This window comes from Cylas formicarius, unplaced genomic scaffold, assembly GCF_029955315.1.
Source record: "Cylas formicarius isolate icCylForm1 unplaced genomic scaffold, icCylForm1.1 PGA_scaffold_1__22_contigs__length_36826433, whole genome shotgun sequence".
Taxonomy (NCBI): domain Eukaryota; kingdom Metazoa; phylum Arthropoda; class Insecta; order Coleoptera; family Brentidae; genus Cylas; species Cylas formicarius.
The window spans coordinates 4,570,429-4,588,460 of NW_026844264.1; the positions used below are offsets into that span (position 1 = coordinate 4,570,429).

Sequence of the window (18,032 nt, forward strand, 5' to 3'; positions counted from 1 at the left end):
CAAAACGTATTTTATGATTTTGAACATAATAAAGACTTAATATAATGGTGAAAATGACCTCCGTCAGCTTAATTACAGGCTATGACGTAAGGATTGAACACCACAGTTTTCTTTGTTTTTGATGCCGAGTATTAGCGCATGTTTTTGAAGCACTCTATATTAAAAAAATTATATTCGTGAATACGGCGAATTAAAAAAGAAAAAGAAAGCATTGAAATTTATCAGCACGCTAGCATAACCGTTATCGGAATTATTACAAGATCGCTTACTTAATAATTGGTCGTAATTAATTAATGCGATATACTTTTTAGGTTTATAGGGGGGTGGGGTTCGCTGCGGCCGGTGGCCTTTGTTTTTCGCGCAATCGGGCGCTTCCTGTTCGGGAAATGTCTCGCCGCCATTTAAAACCCGTTATCGCCGTTAATTAGTAAATTAACAAAATGCCCGCCATGTCGCGCAATGTCACTTTCGAATATTTTCGGTCGGTCCGTCGGAATTTAATTTTTTATTTTTTCGGACGCACGCCGAACGACCTTGAGTTTTGCGCCTCTCGTGTGAACCAATGGTAATTTTTCCTTGGAGAGGGGTAGGGGGAATGCCATGCATTCTCTCGTTATGAACTGTCGCAAGAGTAACGACGTCGTGGGAACGCCGTGTTCTAATTTTAATCTCCGGTGCAGTGTGCAAAAAAATTTCGTGATATTCAATGTTATCAATATTAATAATAATGAAAATAAATTATAAGGGACGTCCGGAAACAACGAACCAAAGCTGAATCCTCTAGAAATGAATATTAAGGTCCTTATCGTATTTTTTCGAAACCTCGAAAATAACGGAATTGCAGGGTGTCAAAAGATTTTCAAATCTAGTAAAAGATTAATAACTCCCTCCTAGTTTTCCAATTAAATTTAAATTTACCACACTTATAGCTAATATCTTTTAGTATTTTTACACTAAATTTGATTTTATGTAAGCCCTAAGAAAATGTCCTCTAACTTTTTGTTTTTAAGATTTGTACAAATGTTAAAAGCTCATAATTAGAGGTCATTAAAAAAGTTTTAAAATATACGCTCCTGTTATACCACATTGAAATAAAACGTTTTCAAGAGAATTGCCGTTTTACATTTCCGTGCAATAATTTAATGTCCATTAATTTTTGTTTATAAATAGTTGAAGCATACTCCGCATACACAGTTTGGGTTAGTTTTAAATTTTAATTTAGTGAAAAATTTATAATTTTTTACCAGTTTTACTAATTAAATTTAAATTTAGAGAAATTATTGCCAATGTCGTTTTGTATTTCTTTACTAAATTTGACTTAAAACTCTAAATGTTAGGGAAAGCATTCAGAAAATGTCCTCAAACTTTTTGTTTTGAAGATTTGTGCAAATGTTAAAAGCACACAATTAGAGGTCATTAAAAAAGCTTTGGAATATACGCTCCTGTTATACCACATTGTAATAAAACGTTTCCATAAAAATTGCCGTTTTACATTTCCATGCAATAAATTAATGTCCATTAATTTTTGTTCATAATTATGATAGCATGCTCTTCAAACCCCTGAGGTTTATTAAAACAGTAACAGTAGATTTTGGCAATGCTTTGAAGAACTTGGTTACGGCAAAAACCTTAAAAGCATGTACTACCAGCTAAAAATTAAAATTATAAACACGTTTGGATAAAAGTAACCTAACATTAATGGGCACCGGCAGTGCATGGAAATGAATAACGGCCCTTAAGTTTGTTGCCCATCATTTCCGGACGCCCTGTAGTGTGAAAAAAAAAGTATCTTCTACGTTTGAGCCCTGCCCATAATATCGGTATTGAGCTAAATTAAAGAAGTATCAGTCAGAGAAGATGGCGTTCGTGAGAGACACGATGGGAAAAGTCGAGTTGCCTTGATTTATAAGAGAAATTCTTTCAGTTTCAGTCAAGGAGTTAATCGACTCAGATGATTAATGAGACCACTAAGTTCCTGGCGAGAGTAAGACGGCGGCTGGCATTGTCGCTCTTTTGAATTCATTCCCTTAAATTGGTTTTGCTAACAAGAAACAAGTTCGTCGAACTAGTATATAATACTCTCTTTTCTATAATGAAGTAAATTAATTCGTTCGCTTTGAAATTCCGTTGTTTTCTTTTAAAATGATGTTTAAGATTCGTTGCTTTAAGGTTAGTCGCCTGCTACACCATTAAAAAATAATTCATAAACTATTTCCGTCGCAGAATTTTAGATATAGACGCTTATCTTCTGAAAATAACTTGTATCGTTTCTTAGACTGAGCCTGAGCCTCCGTTGTCCCTGAATAAGACTCTTTATCGTTGGTATAAGTGGGACAACAATAAGTTAGCGATCACAACATCATCATAATTATAAAAAACAGAAAATATAAACATAATGGTATTTTAAATTTTTAACTTTCGCCGAAAATTAAGTGCACTTAGTTACCCTAAAAACTAATCTTCAATTTTCATTTCGGCTAGTTTTTCTTCGGTTTTCTTGTGCTTTGTTTTGCACTACGGGCATATCAGAGGGAAAAAATGGTCTACTAGCTCAAAATTTCCTTATTTATGTCTGCTATATAATATCCACTGTTATATAAAATTCCATTGATCATATAAATAAACCAATTTAAAAATATAATTTTCGTTCGTATTGACATTTCGATCTGTCCTTTTAAGATTTATTTCAAGATTGATTTCGTTCAGGTTAATCGCCTGGCCACCGTTAAAATCTCCGGGTTACCGACTTTATCGCCCGTTGATATTGCTCTACGCTATAGTTTCGAATCGAAACTGAGGCAAATCTGTGTTGCGGCGTGCAATAAAACGTAGTTGTTTGTAATTTTATTTAATTTGAAACACTTTTGCGGTATTAACTTAACTTATTAACTTATTTACCATCTGAAGAAGCGGTTTAAGTGGGACAAAATTACCTCCGGAGCTTGGTTGATTTTTCGGATTTAAGCAATTTCACGGTCAGAACGACGATCCCAGCGTTCTAATAATAATAATATAATATATATATTTCCAATTTTTAACTCTTGGTGAATATTGGGTTACGTATTAATTGTAATTTCCTCAGGTTAATCTCGAATGTTTTTTAACTAATCTTTAATTTTGATTTCTGTTTTTTTTTTGTGATTATTTTTGTTTTTTTGATTGTTTATTTTGTCCCACATGCAGGCAATATATGAATATTTGCCAAAAATGTCTCGCCTCCATCGCAAAGTGGAGTTCGCTATAATATCAGAGACAAAAAGTAAGCTGCTCGCTTAAAAGTTTCTCATTTATTTTTAATTTTCAACAGATTACATTAGCGTTGTTTGAGTAATTTAATTTCCTTATTCTTTAGTTTATTTTCTTATTTTACTATTTAATTTCTGTTGATTCGCGTCCAGTCCGACTTACGTTATCTGGGACGAAACTGTCGTTGTCCATTTTGACCCGCGTTTTTTATTTTTCAAAATACCGAAACGTTCAAAATGTACGAAACAAAATTCGAAACAGTCCTTTCTCGTCGATCGCTCAGATATCATCCACAACACACCACTCTCTTCGACTCTATTCGGGTCCGTCTGGTCGACGCGAAACACGAAGCTCTGGCGCACCTTACGAGCGCGAAAGCTGCTGCCGTCAAACTGAAGCCGGTACCTCTCGCGGTTCCTTCTTAAATCGCTTCGACGGTTCCGGCGACGAGATGCGGCAACGTTGCAACGACGCTAGACGCGAGAGCCCCGCTCGCGACTACAGGGAACTCCGAAGATACAGGTGCCTTCTTCGTGTGCCGGATCTGCTTCGAGACTTGCTGTGGGTGCGCTAGTGGCCAAATCTTTAATCTTTCGAAGTCGCCCACGATGTCGTTCATATGGGTCTTCGTTGTCGGCTTCGTAGGAGACGTCTTTATCTTCTTTTTATCATTCTGTATCAGGAAATAATTACATCGTTCATTTTTCGAATTCCATGACGAAGAAGTTGTATTTCTATATCATTGATCGATTTCATCCCTTGTACGTATCGGATTCTTCATCAACGAAGAGGTCTTCATCAGAAGTGATTTCTTCTTTTGAAATTTCATTACGGACTCTTTTCAGAATGTAATTAATTCATTCATTTTTCGGGTTTAACAAGGAAGAAGTGAGAAGTGATCTTCTTCTTCTTTCTATAGCAGTGACCAATTTCGTGCCTCGCTTGTATCGGATTCTTCATCCACGAAGGGGCCTTCGTGTCCAGCGGTTTCGTCTTTTGAAAGGCAGTCAGTGAATAAGTCTTCCAACTTTCAGATCCCTACCCACACTTTATCAATGATTTCAACTCTTGCGTCTTATCATTCAAAATAACAAAAGGTTATTTTCTATTTTGAAGATTGAATTCTTACTTCGTGAAGAAGGGATCTTCATCTATAGAGTGGTGTTTCTTTGAAGTCTTAATCCAACGCAACGGTTAGTTCCTTTTATCCTTTTACAGCAACCTGTCCCATCCCAACCTGAATGCTGTTAAGTCGTGCGTGGATCGGATATGATTGAAACAACTATATTACTGCACATACTAGGTTTTCTCACTTAAATTAACGAGTTACTATTTTTGTGTCATATTAAGTCGACTGGATGTGAAATTAGCAATTAGGAAGGGGGCGGGGGGAGCATGTTCCTTTCTAAAGCTCCATGAAGTGGGGGAAGCTCTCCATTATTACTAATGTCACGTAACAGTTGAATGAATACTTGAATTGAATTGAGGTCGTTGTAATTAAAAAAAAATCACTTTGGTGAGGTTAGTCGGCTGCGACACATATATGTTGCATTGTGAAATAAAAAATATTTGTTTTTATATATTTTTTTAATTTTGGGCATTTTGCAGGTTTGAAAAATAATTCATAAACTTAAGCAATGCAAAACAGCGTTAGCTAGTCTCATACAGCCTGTATTTTCTGCTCAGATATTGTTCCCTCCGTTCCCGCCAGTGTAAGTTTTAAATAATTTCTCGATCAAAACCACGAACCCCGAACATTAATATAATATATTAAATATAAATATCACAGTATTTATTTTCAATTTTTAACTCTTGGTGAAAATTAGGCGCACGTATTATGTTTATTTTCCTTAGGTGAATCGAGCATAACTAATATTTAATTTTCATTTCTGTTTGTTTTGGTTGGTTCTTTCTACTTTTTTGTGTGTGTGGAGTTCGTTATTATAACAAGTTTTGAATTTGTTTGTAAAATAGGTAATAAAAGCTAAATATTATCAGTGTTTAGGGGCAGATATATTGGATTAGTTTAATGAGATATTAATAATTGAAATTTGCAAGTCCGTCATTATGGCATATATGAAATTTTTCTTTTATTTTATGTTCGATTTCTTACCATTAACATGGAATTCAAAAAATTCGAACCAGGCAAGTGCTCTATGCGAGTGCGAAAATTACGATTTTTTAATATCACTCGCTGTTTAGTGAATGATGAAAACTTGAGTTTAACTGCAGCTGTGATTGGCGATTCAAAAGTGAGTTGTGTTGGTGAGAAAACCATTTTTAACGTCAGGAAAGAAGCGAAACAGAATAATGGCGAATTTAAAAATCCTGCCCCAAGAAAAAGTCAGTGAAATTCTGGTGGATTATACATATGATGAGTAACTCACACAAATTTTTCATTTTTTTTTTCAAAAACATTTTGCCAACGGGAAAAAAGAAACATGAAAGATATATGTTTTGAACATGTGAAGCGTGGTCGCAAAAACATTAATTTCATTAATTGTAATGGTAATTAAGGTCGGTCGAGAAATATCGTCAACCAAATTATTAAATCATTTATTTGGATTAGAGTTGGATCAATTTGCATGATAGCATTAATTATCCTTGGTGTGACAATAACATGGATCGCAGAGACATAAAGGGTTTATCAACAGGCGTTAAAGCGCCTACAAAAAGAGGCCCACGTTTCGTTCTGCTTTATGCAAGATATGGAAAAGGATTTCTATCCGGGCTAACTTAGTTTTCTTAGCAAAGAAAATCGACGGCTGCTAGCGCAGTGCAACGTCGAAGAGGGTTAATAGTGTCGAATTCGAAGGAAAGACTATTAAAAAAATTTATACCAGCTATTACCATTGAAAAAGCTGATGTAAGTTGGGAAAAAAGTTATACACCAAATTTAAAAAAGAAATTTACTCGAAAAATGAATGGATTTGTGGATGTAACAAAAAAAGTGCTCTATATTATTTTCCTTGTTTACATTTTTGGTGGCGATAAAGCTTGGACGGAAATAGGGGTGACCGATCTAGAGCATTTAAATTTGAAAATAAAAAGACATGAAAATCCTAAAAGCCCCACATTCATGGTTGTACAAAATTTACATTATTAGAGTTCAATTAGATTCTGCTTATTCTGCGCAATGTGTCAAAGAATAGATATATCTTATCACAAACTATTCATTGTATTATATTTTTCTGAACTTTTGAATTGGCTCTCCGAGAATCCCGGAATAATTCGTGGTCTGACTAATTTTTCGGCTGAATTAGCTTCAACTCTAAGTGATTACTTAAAAAATTCTTCGATTTTTAAGGGCACTTGGGTCATGAACATTAATGTTTTTTTAAGGTAATTTTTTTTTGCAAGAATTGCAGAACACGTTACATTTTTTTCCGCAAGCCGTCAATGCTCTGGCCATTTCTTCTACCCAAGAAAAATTCGTGAGTCCAAATAATTAAGCACCCCAGTAATGTAAACCGCGACGGACCTCTCCATACCTGTGTTCTATTTGGCATTAAAGCATTAAAAACATTTTGTATTAAATCCTGCTTTTTAATTGGTGTGTCATTTGCTGCGTCTCGATAGAATAAAAATAAACCACGAAAATCATCACGTCGTTACCGTATCTCCTTTGTCCGTACCGCAGTTCAATGTTCTAGTTTGCGCAACATTTTTTTTTGTCTCGCATTTAACCCCATAACAGTTAACGGATGTGGAATTAATGCTAATTTTTTTTTATATCGGTCTCCGTTTCTTTTCAATTGCCCCATAAACTGATCGTCGGATTCGAATAGGATCGTGGAATAATAGTAAACGCGATCGGGAAAAACGCCATGCCTTCGCATAAATAACGTAAATGGTAATCGGAGGGGATTCAAAATACCGATTTAATGGTATAAACGTCTTGGATATATACGTGATCGACAATATAAATAGAGTGAATTTCATTTTGTTGCGTCACCGCCTCTTTTCCGGCAATTTACGTCATTTACGGAGCCGCTGGTTAATCTTCGCGGATTTTAAATACACAAAAAACATTTCGGGATCACCTTTTTTTCATTTTGACTCGTGGAGTGACATTTTTTATAATCTCCTATAGTACAGGGTGCGGCAAAATCATAGGTACTATTTGGGATGTTAATAAAAGCCAAACTACATAAAGGGATCATTTTTTAAAATTATTTTGTGAAATGTACATTTTATGCCATGTAGGAACGTTGTTTTTTAAAAAATGATGTCTTTTAAATGACGGCCATTATTGTCGATGCACTCTTGTAGGTTCTCACGGAAGCGCATCATTACCCGATGGATCATTTCTTGGGGAATTGAGGCAATTTCTTGCCTTATGGCCGGCTGCCTATAATTCTTCCAAAGTCCGCGGACGATGTGTGAAAACTCTCGCTTTCAGGTAACCCCAAAGAAAAAAGTCGCAAGTCGACAAATCAGGCGAACGTGGCGGCCAGCCAAGATCACCCCGTAATGACACCACTCTGTTTAGGAACATTTTTTGAAGAAGATAGTGAACGACGTGTTGTGTGCGATGTAGCACCATCCTGGTGGAACCAAAGATGTTCTCTTTGATCGTTGTTCAACTTGTTCACTTTTGGACGCAGGAAATTGTTAAGCGTATCAAAATATCGATCTCCGTTGACTGTTACCCTTATTCCATCTTCTTCGAAAAAGTAAGGACCCCACACTCCGAACTCCGACATTGCACACCAGACGGTGACTTTTGGACTGTGAAGAGGTCGCTCGTGAAGTTCCTGTGGACTATTTACTGACAAATAACGGAAATTTTGTTTATTTACTGTACCCGTCGCTATTACAGATTCCCTCCCCATTTTTAATAAACTCCTCGACAACGAAAGCACGATGCACTCCGCTCCAAGCCATGTCAATAACTGAAAATTGCATACTTTTGCCTGCCTAACGCGAGTGCGTACACAGTGTTGCCGGTTTTACAAACCGAACAACCACTATTTGAAATTCTGCCTACCTTTTTGCCGCACCCTATATAAAAATGACACTATAAGAACCGTACGCTATTGTAAAGTCTATGTAAAACCAAAACCTTGTTTTGCGTATTGCTCGGTACTGGGACTATTTAACAAAAGAAAGGAAAGATAGAAGTAATTAGGTTTTTTTTTTTCAAATAATTTTTATTTAAGAGTACTTAGAACTCAACTATACCAATTTGTATCATGTTTCAATGGATTTTGTTCAACGAGTGTTCGAAATATCGCTTGCACCCCGCTTACATCCTTGTAAAATATTTGCTTAGGGTTTGATTTCGATGGATAGATCTGTCAAAAACCTTTTGTTGCTTGTTGCTCTGTTGGAACTATTTTTTGTCGCAAAATATCGAGAAGGGCTATTAAGGATTTCTTTAAAAATAAAGTGTCAACGAAGTCTTACGCAGAACTACCTAGAACCTAACTATATTAATTTCCAAGAAGCTCGAATACAGGGTGCTCGAAATATCGTGGGCGCATATATATATATATATATATATATATATATATATATATATATATATATATATATATATATATATATATATATATATATATATATATATATATATATATATATATATATATATATATATATATATATATATATATATATATATATATATATATATATATATATATATATATATATATATCTATATATCTATATATATATATATATATATATATATATATATATATATATATATATATATATATATATATATATATATATATATTATATATAAACGACTAAGGAATGAATTATGAAATTCGAAAAAGTGTTCGAGATATTTGTATACACCCGAACGTTTGATTGGATTTTTTTTTATTGAATTTTCTATTTTAGAATGTAGAAAGCATTCTAATAAATTTAAAACACAAGGACTATACTTAATAATATGAAGTTGACAAACCTACTGAAAAGACGAAAAGTCGATTTGAGACACCCAGAACTTTTTGGCATATAGCTATTTCTTTAATCAAATTATGGTATATTATGCAACAAGTTCGGTAATCCGCATTTGACTCATGAGTTGTTTATTTGACACGAGCGGACCGCAGCGGAGCGAGTGTTTAATAAACGAGTGAGTTAAAAAGTTTACCGAACGTGTTGCGTATTATACTTTTTCTACGACTGTTAGTTTCGCATTTCCGCAAAACAAGAGGAATACATTCACTGACATGACCGTCAGAATTGACAAACGTCAAAATTCAAAGCGTGGGAAATATCTCCGAAACATCCTATTGCTCCCAAACCCGTGCGGTAAAATCCCGGAAATTTCCGAGATAGCTCGGATCCGTGGGAAACGAAACTGACGTGCAAAAGTGACGACGCTTCCTGCACGCTAGATCGGTGTGTAATTAGGTATTTTACAGACGGGAGTAGAAAAATGAAATTTCCATAATTGTTGGAATGTGGGACGGAACGTTCAGGATAATATAAGAAAAATAAATATGCAATAGAAAATTAAATTTTGGAGAAAAACGAAATTGTTTAAAACAAAAATGAAATAATTCCAATAATATGACATTTTTTCATAAGAATGTAGTGAAATGATACTAATGTCTTAAATAATAGAACTTAAAAATTATGAAAAATCGCTAAATAAAATAAAAGAAACTTGTTGGGATGTAGTATTCAATAGGAAAGTTGCAGGATAGATAGGATATGAAAATTAGGCCGGAAGTAATGACATATGTCAAATATCAAAATTACTTACCCGCATAACTTACTTATACAGCAAGTGTAATTTGTGTTGGTAGCATACATAAATCAGGCCTAAACTTACGTATGGCAATAGAGTGTATGTCAATAATAAAAGAAATAAATTTATGTATATACCTCTCAAATTAGTACTACCCTGCGAATAAGCAATATGTTTTAAAAAAAGGACTTTGAATTATTCAACATTGTAATTTATTAAATTATTACTTTTTACTTAAGTTATACAGTTGAATACTGTTCTAAGTAAAACTCTTTTTATACACAGCTGTATGTGATCTTGATTAGGCATATCAGATTTTAGCTGAACTTTATTTTCAAAACTATCTATAGTAGGAAACGAACTTTTATAATTGTTATATTATATGAATTCATGATACTTTATGCTTTAATTTCTTTTTATAAATATTAATTAACTCTACTTGTTTAGTTTTATAAAGAAGCTTTTATTGATAAAAATGGAATAATAAACTTTCAGTTACATTTAGTTTTAATACCGTAGATATATCTGAATTTGATTTGACGTAATTTGTTTACTAACAAATTTTATGTGCACCTCTCAGTACGATATTGCTGCCGAAAGCAAGGATCATAAGTAAAGTTTACATAATTAAAGTGGGAGAGTACTATTTGCTGTTTCTTAATGCGATAGAGTAATAAAATTTAAATTTACAAGACAGAGATCATTAATCAGGGCGGACGGCTTAAAGATTATATAATATATATTATATATAATTGTTGGCATTGGCAGTTTTCTATGTTTTGGTTTTTAAGATGTTCACACCTCGAATCTTTCCTGAAAGTAATATGACATTGGCGTTACCGCAGGTACTTTATTAGAATAATAAAATTGATAATAATTGTACGTGATTATAATTATAGAAATGGGCAGATAATAGAGATATTAATTCTAAGATCAACTAAATGAAAACTTATAGAAGTAAGGATAATATGAAAATAAATAAATTGTAATAAAAATTATCATTTAAATAAAACTATTACATGATACAACTTCATTTGCAAATTTTAAATAGTGCAGCAGTAGTAGTTTAGAGTAGTCAATTTAACTATACTGGTTGAAGACCAGATAAATAATAAGGAACTCCACACGAGGAATAAGATCTAGCATTTTCTGGAAGTAGTCTTCAAAAACATCAGCATTCGTTTCTTCATGAGTATTCAGTCCGTTTTGGTTGGAAGATCAAGTAAATGAAAACTTGTATAGAAGTAAGGATAGCATGAAAATAAATAAATTGTAATAAATATTATCATTTAAATAAAACTATTATATGATACAAGTTCATTTGCAAATTTTCAGTTGTTCAGTGGTAGTAGTTTAGAGTAGTCAATTGAACTATATTAGTTGAAGACCAGATTATTAATAAGGTGCTGCACTGGGGGAATAAGATCTAGCATTTTCTGAAAGTAGTCTTCAAAAACATCAGCGTTCGTGTCTTCATGAGTATCCAGTCCGTTTTGGTTGGAAGATCAAGTAAACGAAAACTTGTATAAATGTAAGGATAGCATGAAAATAAATAAATTGTAATAAATATTATCATTTAAATAAAACTATTACATGATACAACTTCATTTGCAAATTTTCAGTTGTTCAGTTTTAGTAGTTTAGAGTAGTCAAATAAACTATATTGGTTGAAGACCAGATTAATAATAAGGTGCTCCACAGGAGGAATAAGATCTAGCATTTTCTGAAAGTAGTCTTCAAAAACATCAGCGTTCGTGTCTTCATGAGTATCCAGTCCGTTTTGGTTGGAAGATCAAGTAAATGAAAACTTGTATAAAAGTAAGGATAGCATGAAAATAAATAAATTGTAATAAATATTATCATTTAAATAAAACTATTACATGATACAACTTCATTTGCAAATTTTAAGTAATTCAGTAGTAGGAGTTTAGAGTAGTCAATTGAACTATAGTGGTTGAAGATCAAATAAATAATAAGGGACTTCACAGGAGAAATAACATCTATCATTTTCTGGAAGTAGTCTTCAAAAACATCAGCATTTGTGTCTTCATGAGTCTCCAGTCTGCTTTGATTGGTAATTTAGTTTCTGATAACCCGGTTGTTAATTTTATCGCGACGGAGGTACAAAACTGGTCCCCAAACCTGCACGAACGCGTTTTTAATGATTTAATTGCCTGTCGATGTTTACGGTGAAGACTTTCCCGAAGAGTAACCTCGAAATACAGAGAGGACGGTCGGTTAATCTGGTTCGGCGCGGAGCAGCGGTAGCGGCAGAGCGTTTCCGCATTTCCCGTGGTTCTCGAAAAAAATATCGAATTATGTAAATGGCGGGGCTACTTTGTAACCTATTAATTATAATGGGAATTTATTATTATTATCGAACGAGGCAGGTGTGCCTTACCTCGGATTAATAAATTACCAACGCTTTTAATCGAGAGCACTGCGTGGGTAAGAATTGGTTGTTTGTTGTTTCGACGGTGTCTTCAAGTTTGTTGTTGTTTAAAATTTTGCTTTTGCCACGCGTTTATTGCAGTAGAAAGAAATAAAAATATTAATTTATGTAAGCTTTAAATGTGAATGTAATCATTAGGTATAATGTAACGGTGCTCTTGCCTAATAGTATATTTTGCAACAAATGTTATAAATGACACTTGAGGCACTAGCGTTTAGTGTGAGAAGATAGTCCTCTCACACATCTATTAAGTTTGCTCATCTGCAAATACCAGACCAGAGTAATCCTAAAAAATTGGCTTAAGTCAACCTTTGTTGCTTTGCGAAAGAAAGCTAGCTACGGGTATTGCATAGTTTACAGGAAAGTTTACAGCTCTGGTTAATGAGCCATTGTTAGTGTTTATTAGAACCATTCATTTCAGAATATATATCAAATACGAAGAAAACATTGAGCCTCAATTTGGTTTCAAAAATGGCTTCGACACAAGAGAAAAAGCGCTGTTTGTTTAACATCCAAATTCTCATACGGCGATGTCGAGATGTAAACGTCGTTCTATATATCTTTCTTTCTGCTACCGTTTTTGCAAAATCGCACGAATATATTCAGGAAATTCCAGAATCTGGGAAAGCTCGCAGTAGCGTAATGAAACTGACACTTTAAAGTGACACCTTGCACACGCTCAAATGATTGAATATTAATAGAAATATTTATAATGAATTTTCAAATATCTATATTCAAGATGAATCAAAATCCATCCCATACAGGTTACTGCAAGATCTGTCACAAATATTTGGTGCACATGACAACAAACACGACAGGCTCTACAGGGGGATAAAGGAAGACGAAGTCTAGGGGCTGCCTGTGGATAGAATTACACCCACTAAATTGTTAAACAGTACAGGACTCTAATCCCATCAAGAGAAGACATGAAAAATGGCCCACTAAAAAGGACAGAATCAATCTGGGATACAGACAGGTCAAAAACTCAAGAATTATTAACTAGCGACAATGTTCCAAGCAAAGATTACCGTACTGGGACACTGTGCAAGAGAAATAAATAGGAAAATGATTAATAATAAACCAAGTGCCCTCTACACTGTAATAAAAGCTATGCAATCCAGTAAAATAACATCGAAGTTTGTTTTGGAGATAGAAAGCAACGTAACCATTGCACTAGAACCCTTTTGCGACCCAGAACCATTTGCAAAATTAGCCATCAAATTTACAATAGACTTGCTAAGAAACAAAATAAACTGTAAGAATAATGGTCATCTACTGATGAACCACTGTCGGCTTAGAAGGTATCTAACGTCCAATGGAAGTGGAAGGCAACACTGCAGATTCTGTCAAGAAAAGAAGGAAACATGCTATGACACTATGAAGATCTATTGAGAGTGTTTTTTTATTCAAACCAGAGACAACGAGCTACACCAAGAAGTGACTATCGAAGCTGTGGACTGTAATCCAAGCTACGAACATAGGTAAAGCTCTATAACCATAGACGCAGTCACGATAGATCTTTTGGAGAGTTCCAAATCAAAATCTTTAATCATGAACGCTCTCGTATTATTATTATATCGAAACAAACACCATGTACAGTACCGGACAAAATTAAACTAGTATAAAAGATATAAATCGTCAACATCTAAAAACTTTTGACATCTTTAAGTCAACTAGACGGGGTAGAAGTGCTATCAAAGACAATCCCAAGCCCTTTGGTTGACGCGTTGTTTCAGTAAAGGAGCGGAGATGCAAGATTATTTTTGCACACAAACATCGACAGTGGACATTAAGAGATTGAAAAAAGGTTCTGTTAATTGATGAATTAGTTTTGTAAAATTGATAGTGGTAGGGCAAGATGGATACGTCGCACACTGGTCGAATTTATGACGCTAGTTGGATTAGAAAAACAATTGGTATCTCGTTGTTTGATTACCGCGACCGTCAAACTTGGTTTATGGTTTCCTTTATGCGTTATTATTTTTAACGCATCTTTTTGAGTATTTTAACAATTTCAATTAATTATGGATAATAATACTTAATTCAATAGGGCTAATAAATTAAAATGTAAGAGATTGATATACTCATCAGTAGTGATTACACCATATTTCCGACTTCAAATATACTGCGAAGCGTACATACTGTCAAAATGATCATTTTTTATATTTAATTTTTTGAAATTGTGGCATTTAATTTAATTATATAGAGAACTATTTTTTAAATAACATATATTAATAATTATATTTAAATAATGCCAGTTTTAACGAAGTTTTGATGTACCTTCGCGTCGTATTTAAAGGAATGACTAAATCCTCTAAATTTAATAGTGGTAGTATTTAATAGTTAATAATTTCTATCATTTAAATATTTATTTAGCAATATACAACTTTACAACATATGTGATCCAAAATTCAAAGGTAAAGCAGTTTCCGAATAAATTCGAACCGTTAACGAAAATATGAAGCAACGAGAACTTCAAAACAAAGTTCAAGTACAACGCGCATTATTCAATTGTTGCAGAATTGCTAAATAAACATTATGTAACGCCATCCTCACACAAACACATTATCTAAAGATCATACAGATGCGGAAGACAACGGACCCGAAGGTTGCTAAAGATCAAATAGTTCGTTTTTTTTTCGTCGATTTAAATCGCCTCTCTCGGTCCAAGCGTGTTTATGTGTTCGTTCAATTCATTACGCTTATATGGGCGTGATTATATTGTTGAAAAGTTTTATACGCTGTCACGAGCGTACTTATGGAACTAATTATTAATTACCGGCGGACAATGGCGCTTGTGGTTCGACGTTCCGTTAGAAAGATCGCGGAAAAATATGAACCGGCGACACTTTTTTTCTACGCACGTGTCGACATCAATGGAGACCAGACAAGTCATTATTTCTTGTTGAAGTTGCTTATGTCTTAAGTTTACCTCAGATTTAGGAAAAAATAAAATGAGAACCTGTAACCTCCCCTCCCCACTCCACTCATGGGGTGCCAGAAGGGGAGTTTCAGCCCTAGCTTCGTAACCGAAATGTGGAAAAAATACTACTTCAAGGTTTTCAAAAAATGTAATTTCCTTAGCTAAAGCTTCACATAAACCAAATGTGGGGAACCCCCACTCCGTTGTAAGATTGATTAAAAAAAATTATTACAGTACTTATTGGTAATGCCGTCAATTTGTTTTGTGACTTTGTGTGCATTTTCAGTGATATATATTTTTTAAACCATCATCAATGCATTACTCAACTAAGCATTCTATGCTGCAGTCACTCACAGGAGAAATCAGAAAAGACAAAAATCCAGAAACTGACCGCAAATTTTTAAAAACAGAAGCAAATGTTTCATGATCATTAGCGACTTTTCAGAAACAGTTCGATTGACTCTATTTATTCGAGGTGTTAATAAAGAGTTCACTGTTACTGATGAATTGCTTGCTTTACAGGCGCTAAGGGGAACCATTACAGTAGAGGACATTTTTAATGAATTTTAAAATAAGTTGAAGTGTGCACCAATGGTGCACCTTGTATAGTTGGACTTACATAAAGGTTTCATAGAAATTTTGAATAAAAAAGCAACTAAAAGATTGAAGAGCGAAGAAGGATTTCCTGGCTAGCCAACGTTAGAGCGTGGTTCTGAAGAATCACCACCTAATTGTTCCGACCAACAAAATTATATCTTGAATGGTCGCCAACGTTCGAATCAAACAGGCATTCTAAGAAGAAGTAGATGTTTTGCATCTATGAATGAACTAATATAAAAGGCCAATTAGCATTAGCATCCCTTAGCGAATGTAGAGAACCATTCCAGAATTTATTTTCAAATTTGTTGACGTGTTGATGATTCGTCCTGGTTTTTGATGGTTGATTTTTATAGAGATCTTTTATTTATGTTTAAACATATGTGATAACATATGTATAATACTTTTTGATTCAAGTATTTCTTTGTTATGTTTCGATCGTTATTGGAGTGGTGCTCTGTGGTTTGGTTGTGATCAGCTTCAGGGATAGTTGAGCCCCTTAAATGTTATCGGTACTACGTAAAGCGTAGAAACATGGAACTTGAACTGGAACTTTTGAACTATGGTTGTACACAAAGATCTTGAAGATGCCACGGAGCAAACTAACCAATATTAACCAATCAAATTACATTAAGGAAGATGAATACAACCCCAGAACCAATCGACGCCATTAAAAGTCATTGGCTTGAATAAGTGAGTCAGATAATCATGAAATAAATCAGGTAATGTGTCCTGCAGGAGTAGCTAGAAGGGTATACCAAGGATTCCTGGCATCATTGCCCGCATGGTCTCCAACTGTCTAATCGAACAGGCATCCTATGAAGAAGAAGAAGATGTATTTTGCATCTGAGAGTGTCTGCTGAATTTCGATCATGATTACAGGAAACTTGTTATAACTACCATCCCTTAGAATTTATTTTCAAATTTGGTAATGGGATGATATATTGTTCTAGTCTTCTAAACATAGTTGTTATTTATATAGGTCTTTTAGATAAATGTATTTAATCATATGTGATAACTTATACCTATAATACTTTATGATCCAAGTGTTCCATATGTTAGTAGCAATTTGATTTGTTAAGTTTTTTATTGTTATGGCAGTGGCGTTATTTTGTAAATAAACAACGCTGAATAATGCCTCTATTCATGTTTATTTACTTGTGGGAATTTATTCACCTGTCAGACGCGGTACCAACAACTCCTGAAACACAACCGCTTTGATTACAGTTTATGGCCGAAGCCGCGAGCTATATTTTTCTTAATCGTAATTATGGTCATCTCGACTGACGCTGCCTTGAAGATCGTCTTGCATATTTCTTGCGCATTTGGTGGTCGGCAACGAGAACCAGCCTCTGGTATTTGGCACGGTCTTTATTTAACTCGTCCTCGGCAAACGAATCAACGTTCGTGACTTCTTCGGTTTCGTTTTGCGATTCTCGTTGATATTTGCTTATTAAATAATGGACCCGTTTAAATGATTAATTTTTGCTCTCGCCATATTTATTATGCGTGGCGGTTTTTCGCGAATCTTCTCGTACGAACGTTGATCAGACGCGACGAATCAAGAGAGTAAAGTCATAATATCATAATAATGAATGGTGTGGCTAAGATACCCTTGACATCTGTGAAAAGAATAAATTAACAAATACCCATTTATTGCCAACAGGTCAAACATAATTACAAGAAACTAGTTATAACTATAAATAGATATAAAATTAATCAATTGAACTGTAACCCTATTCCCATGCTCAAAGTCAAATAAAAACAAAAATGAAAAAAGATGTAAAATATTATAAAGCTAAATAAAATGAAAGTATGTCCAAATGGTAATGCAGTCAAAGTCAAAACAAGTAACACCACTAGAGAAAAAGTTTTGAACCTGGCAAGCGACACGACGTAAAAAAAAAATGTTTCGCTTGGGTGGATATTCGCAGTTGTTCAATTAACGAGCGATGATTTATTAAAAATAGAAAATAGGTTTCGAATTGTTCACGAATATTCACATCTAAGGTACTGAAAATTTAAAGTGCTAAATGGAAAAAAAGTGAATAAAGTATGGTCTAAATATTATATATATTTCATCATACATAGATATTTAA

At 34.1% G+C, this 18,032-nt stretch overlaps 2 protein-coding genes across 2 annotated transcripts in view; one reads left to right on the top strand and one right to left on the bottom strand.

The window, feature by feature from the left end:
• The window catches only part of LOC132696827 (uncharacterized), a 42,307-nt gene extending 38,680 nt beyond the window's left edge, over positions 1-3,627 (bottom strand). The window contains exon 1 of the mRNA XM_060661879.1: positions 3,409-3,627. Within this exon, the coding sequence (XP_060517862.1) occupies positions 3,409-3,438 (30 nt within the window). The 5' untranslated portion in view covers positions 3,439-3,627. The remainder of the gene's footprint in view (positions 1-3,408) is intronic.
• Positions 1-18,032, top strand: part of LOC132696904 (nuclear migration protein nudC) — a 181,214-nt gene that overhangs the window by 39,576 nt on the left and 123,606 nt on the right. The window lies entirely within an intron of this gene.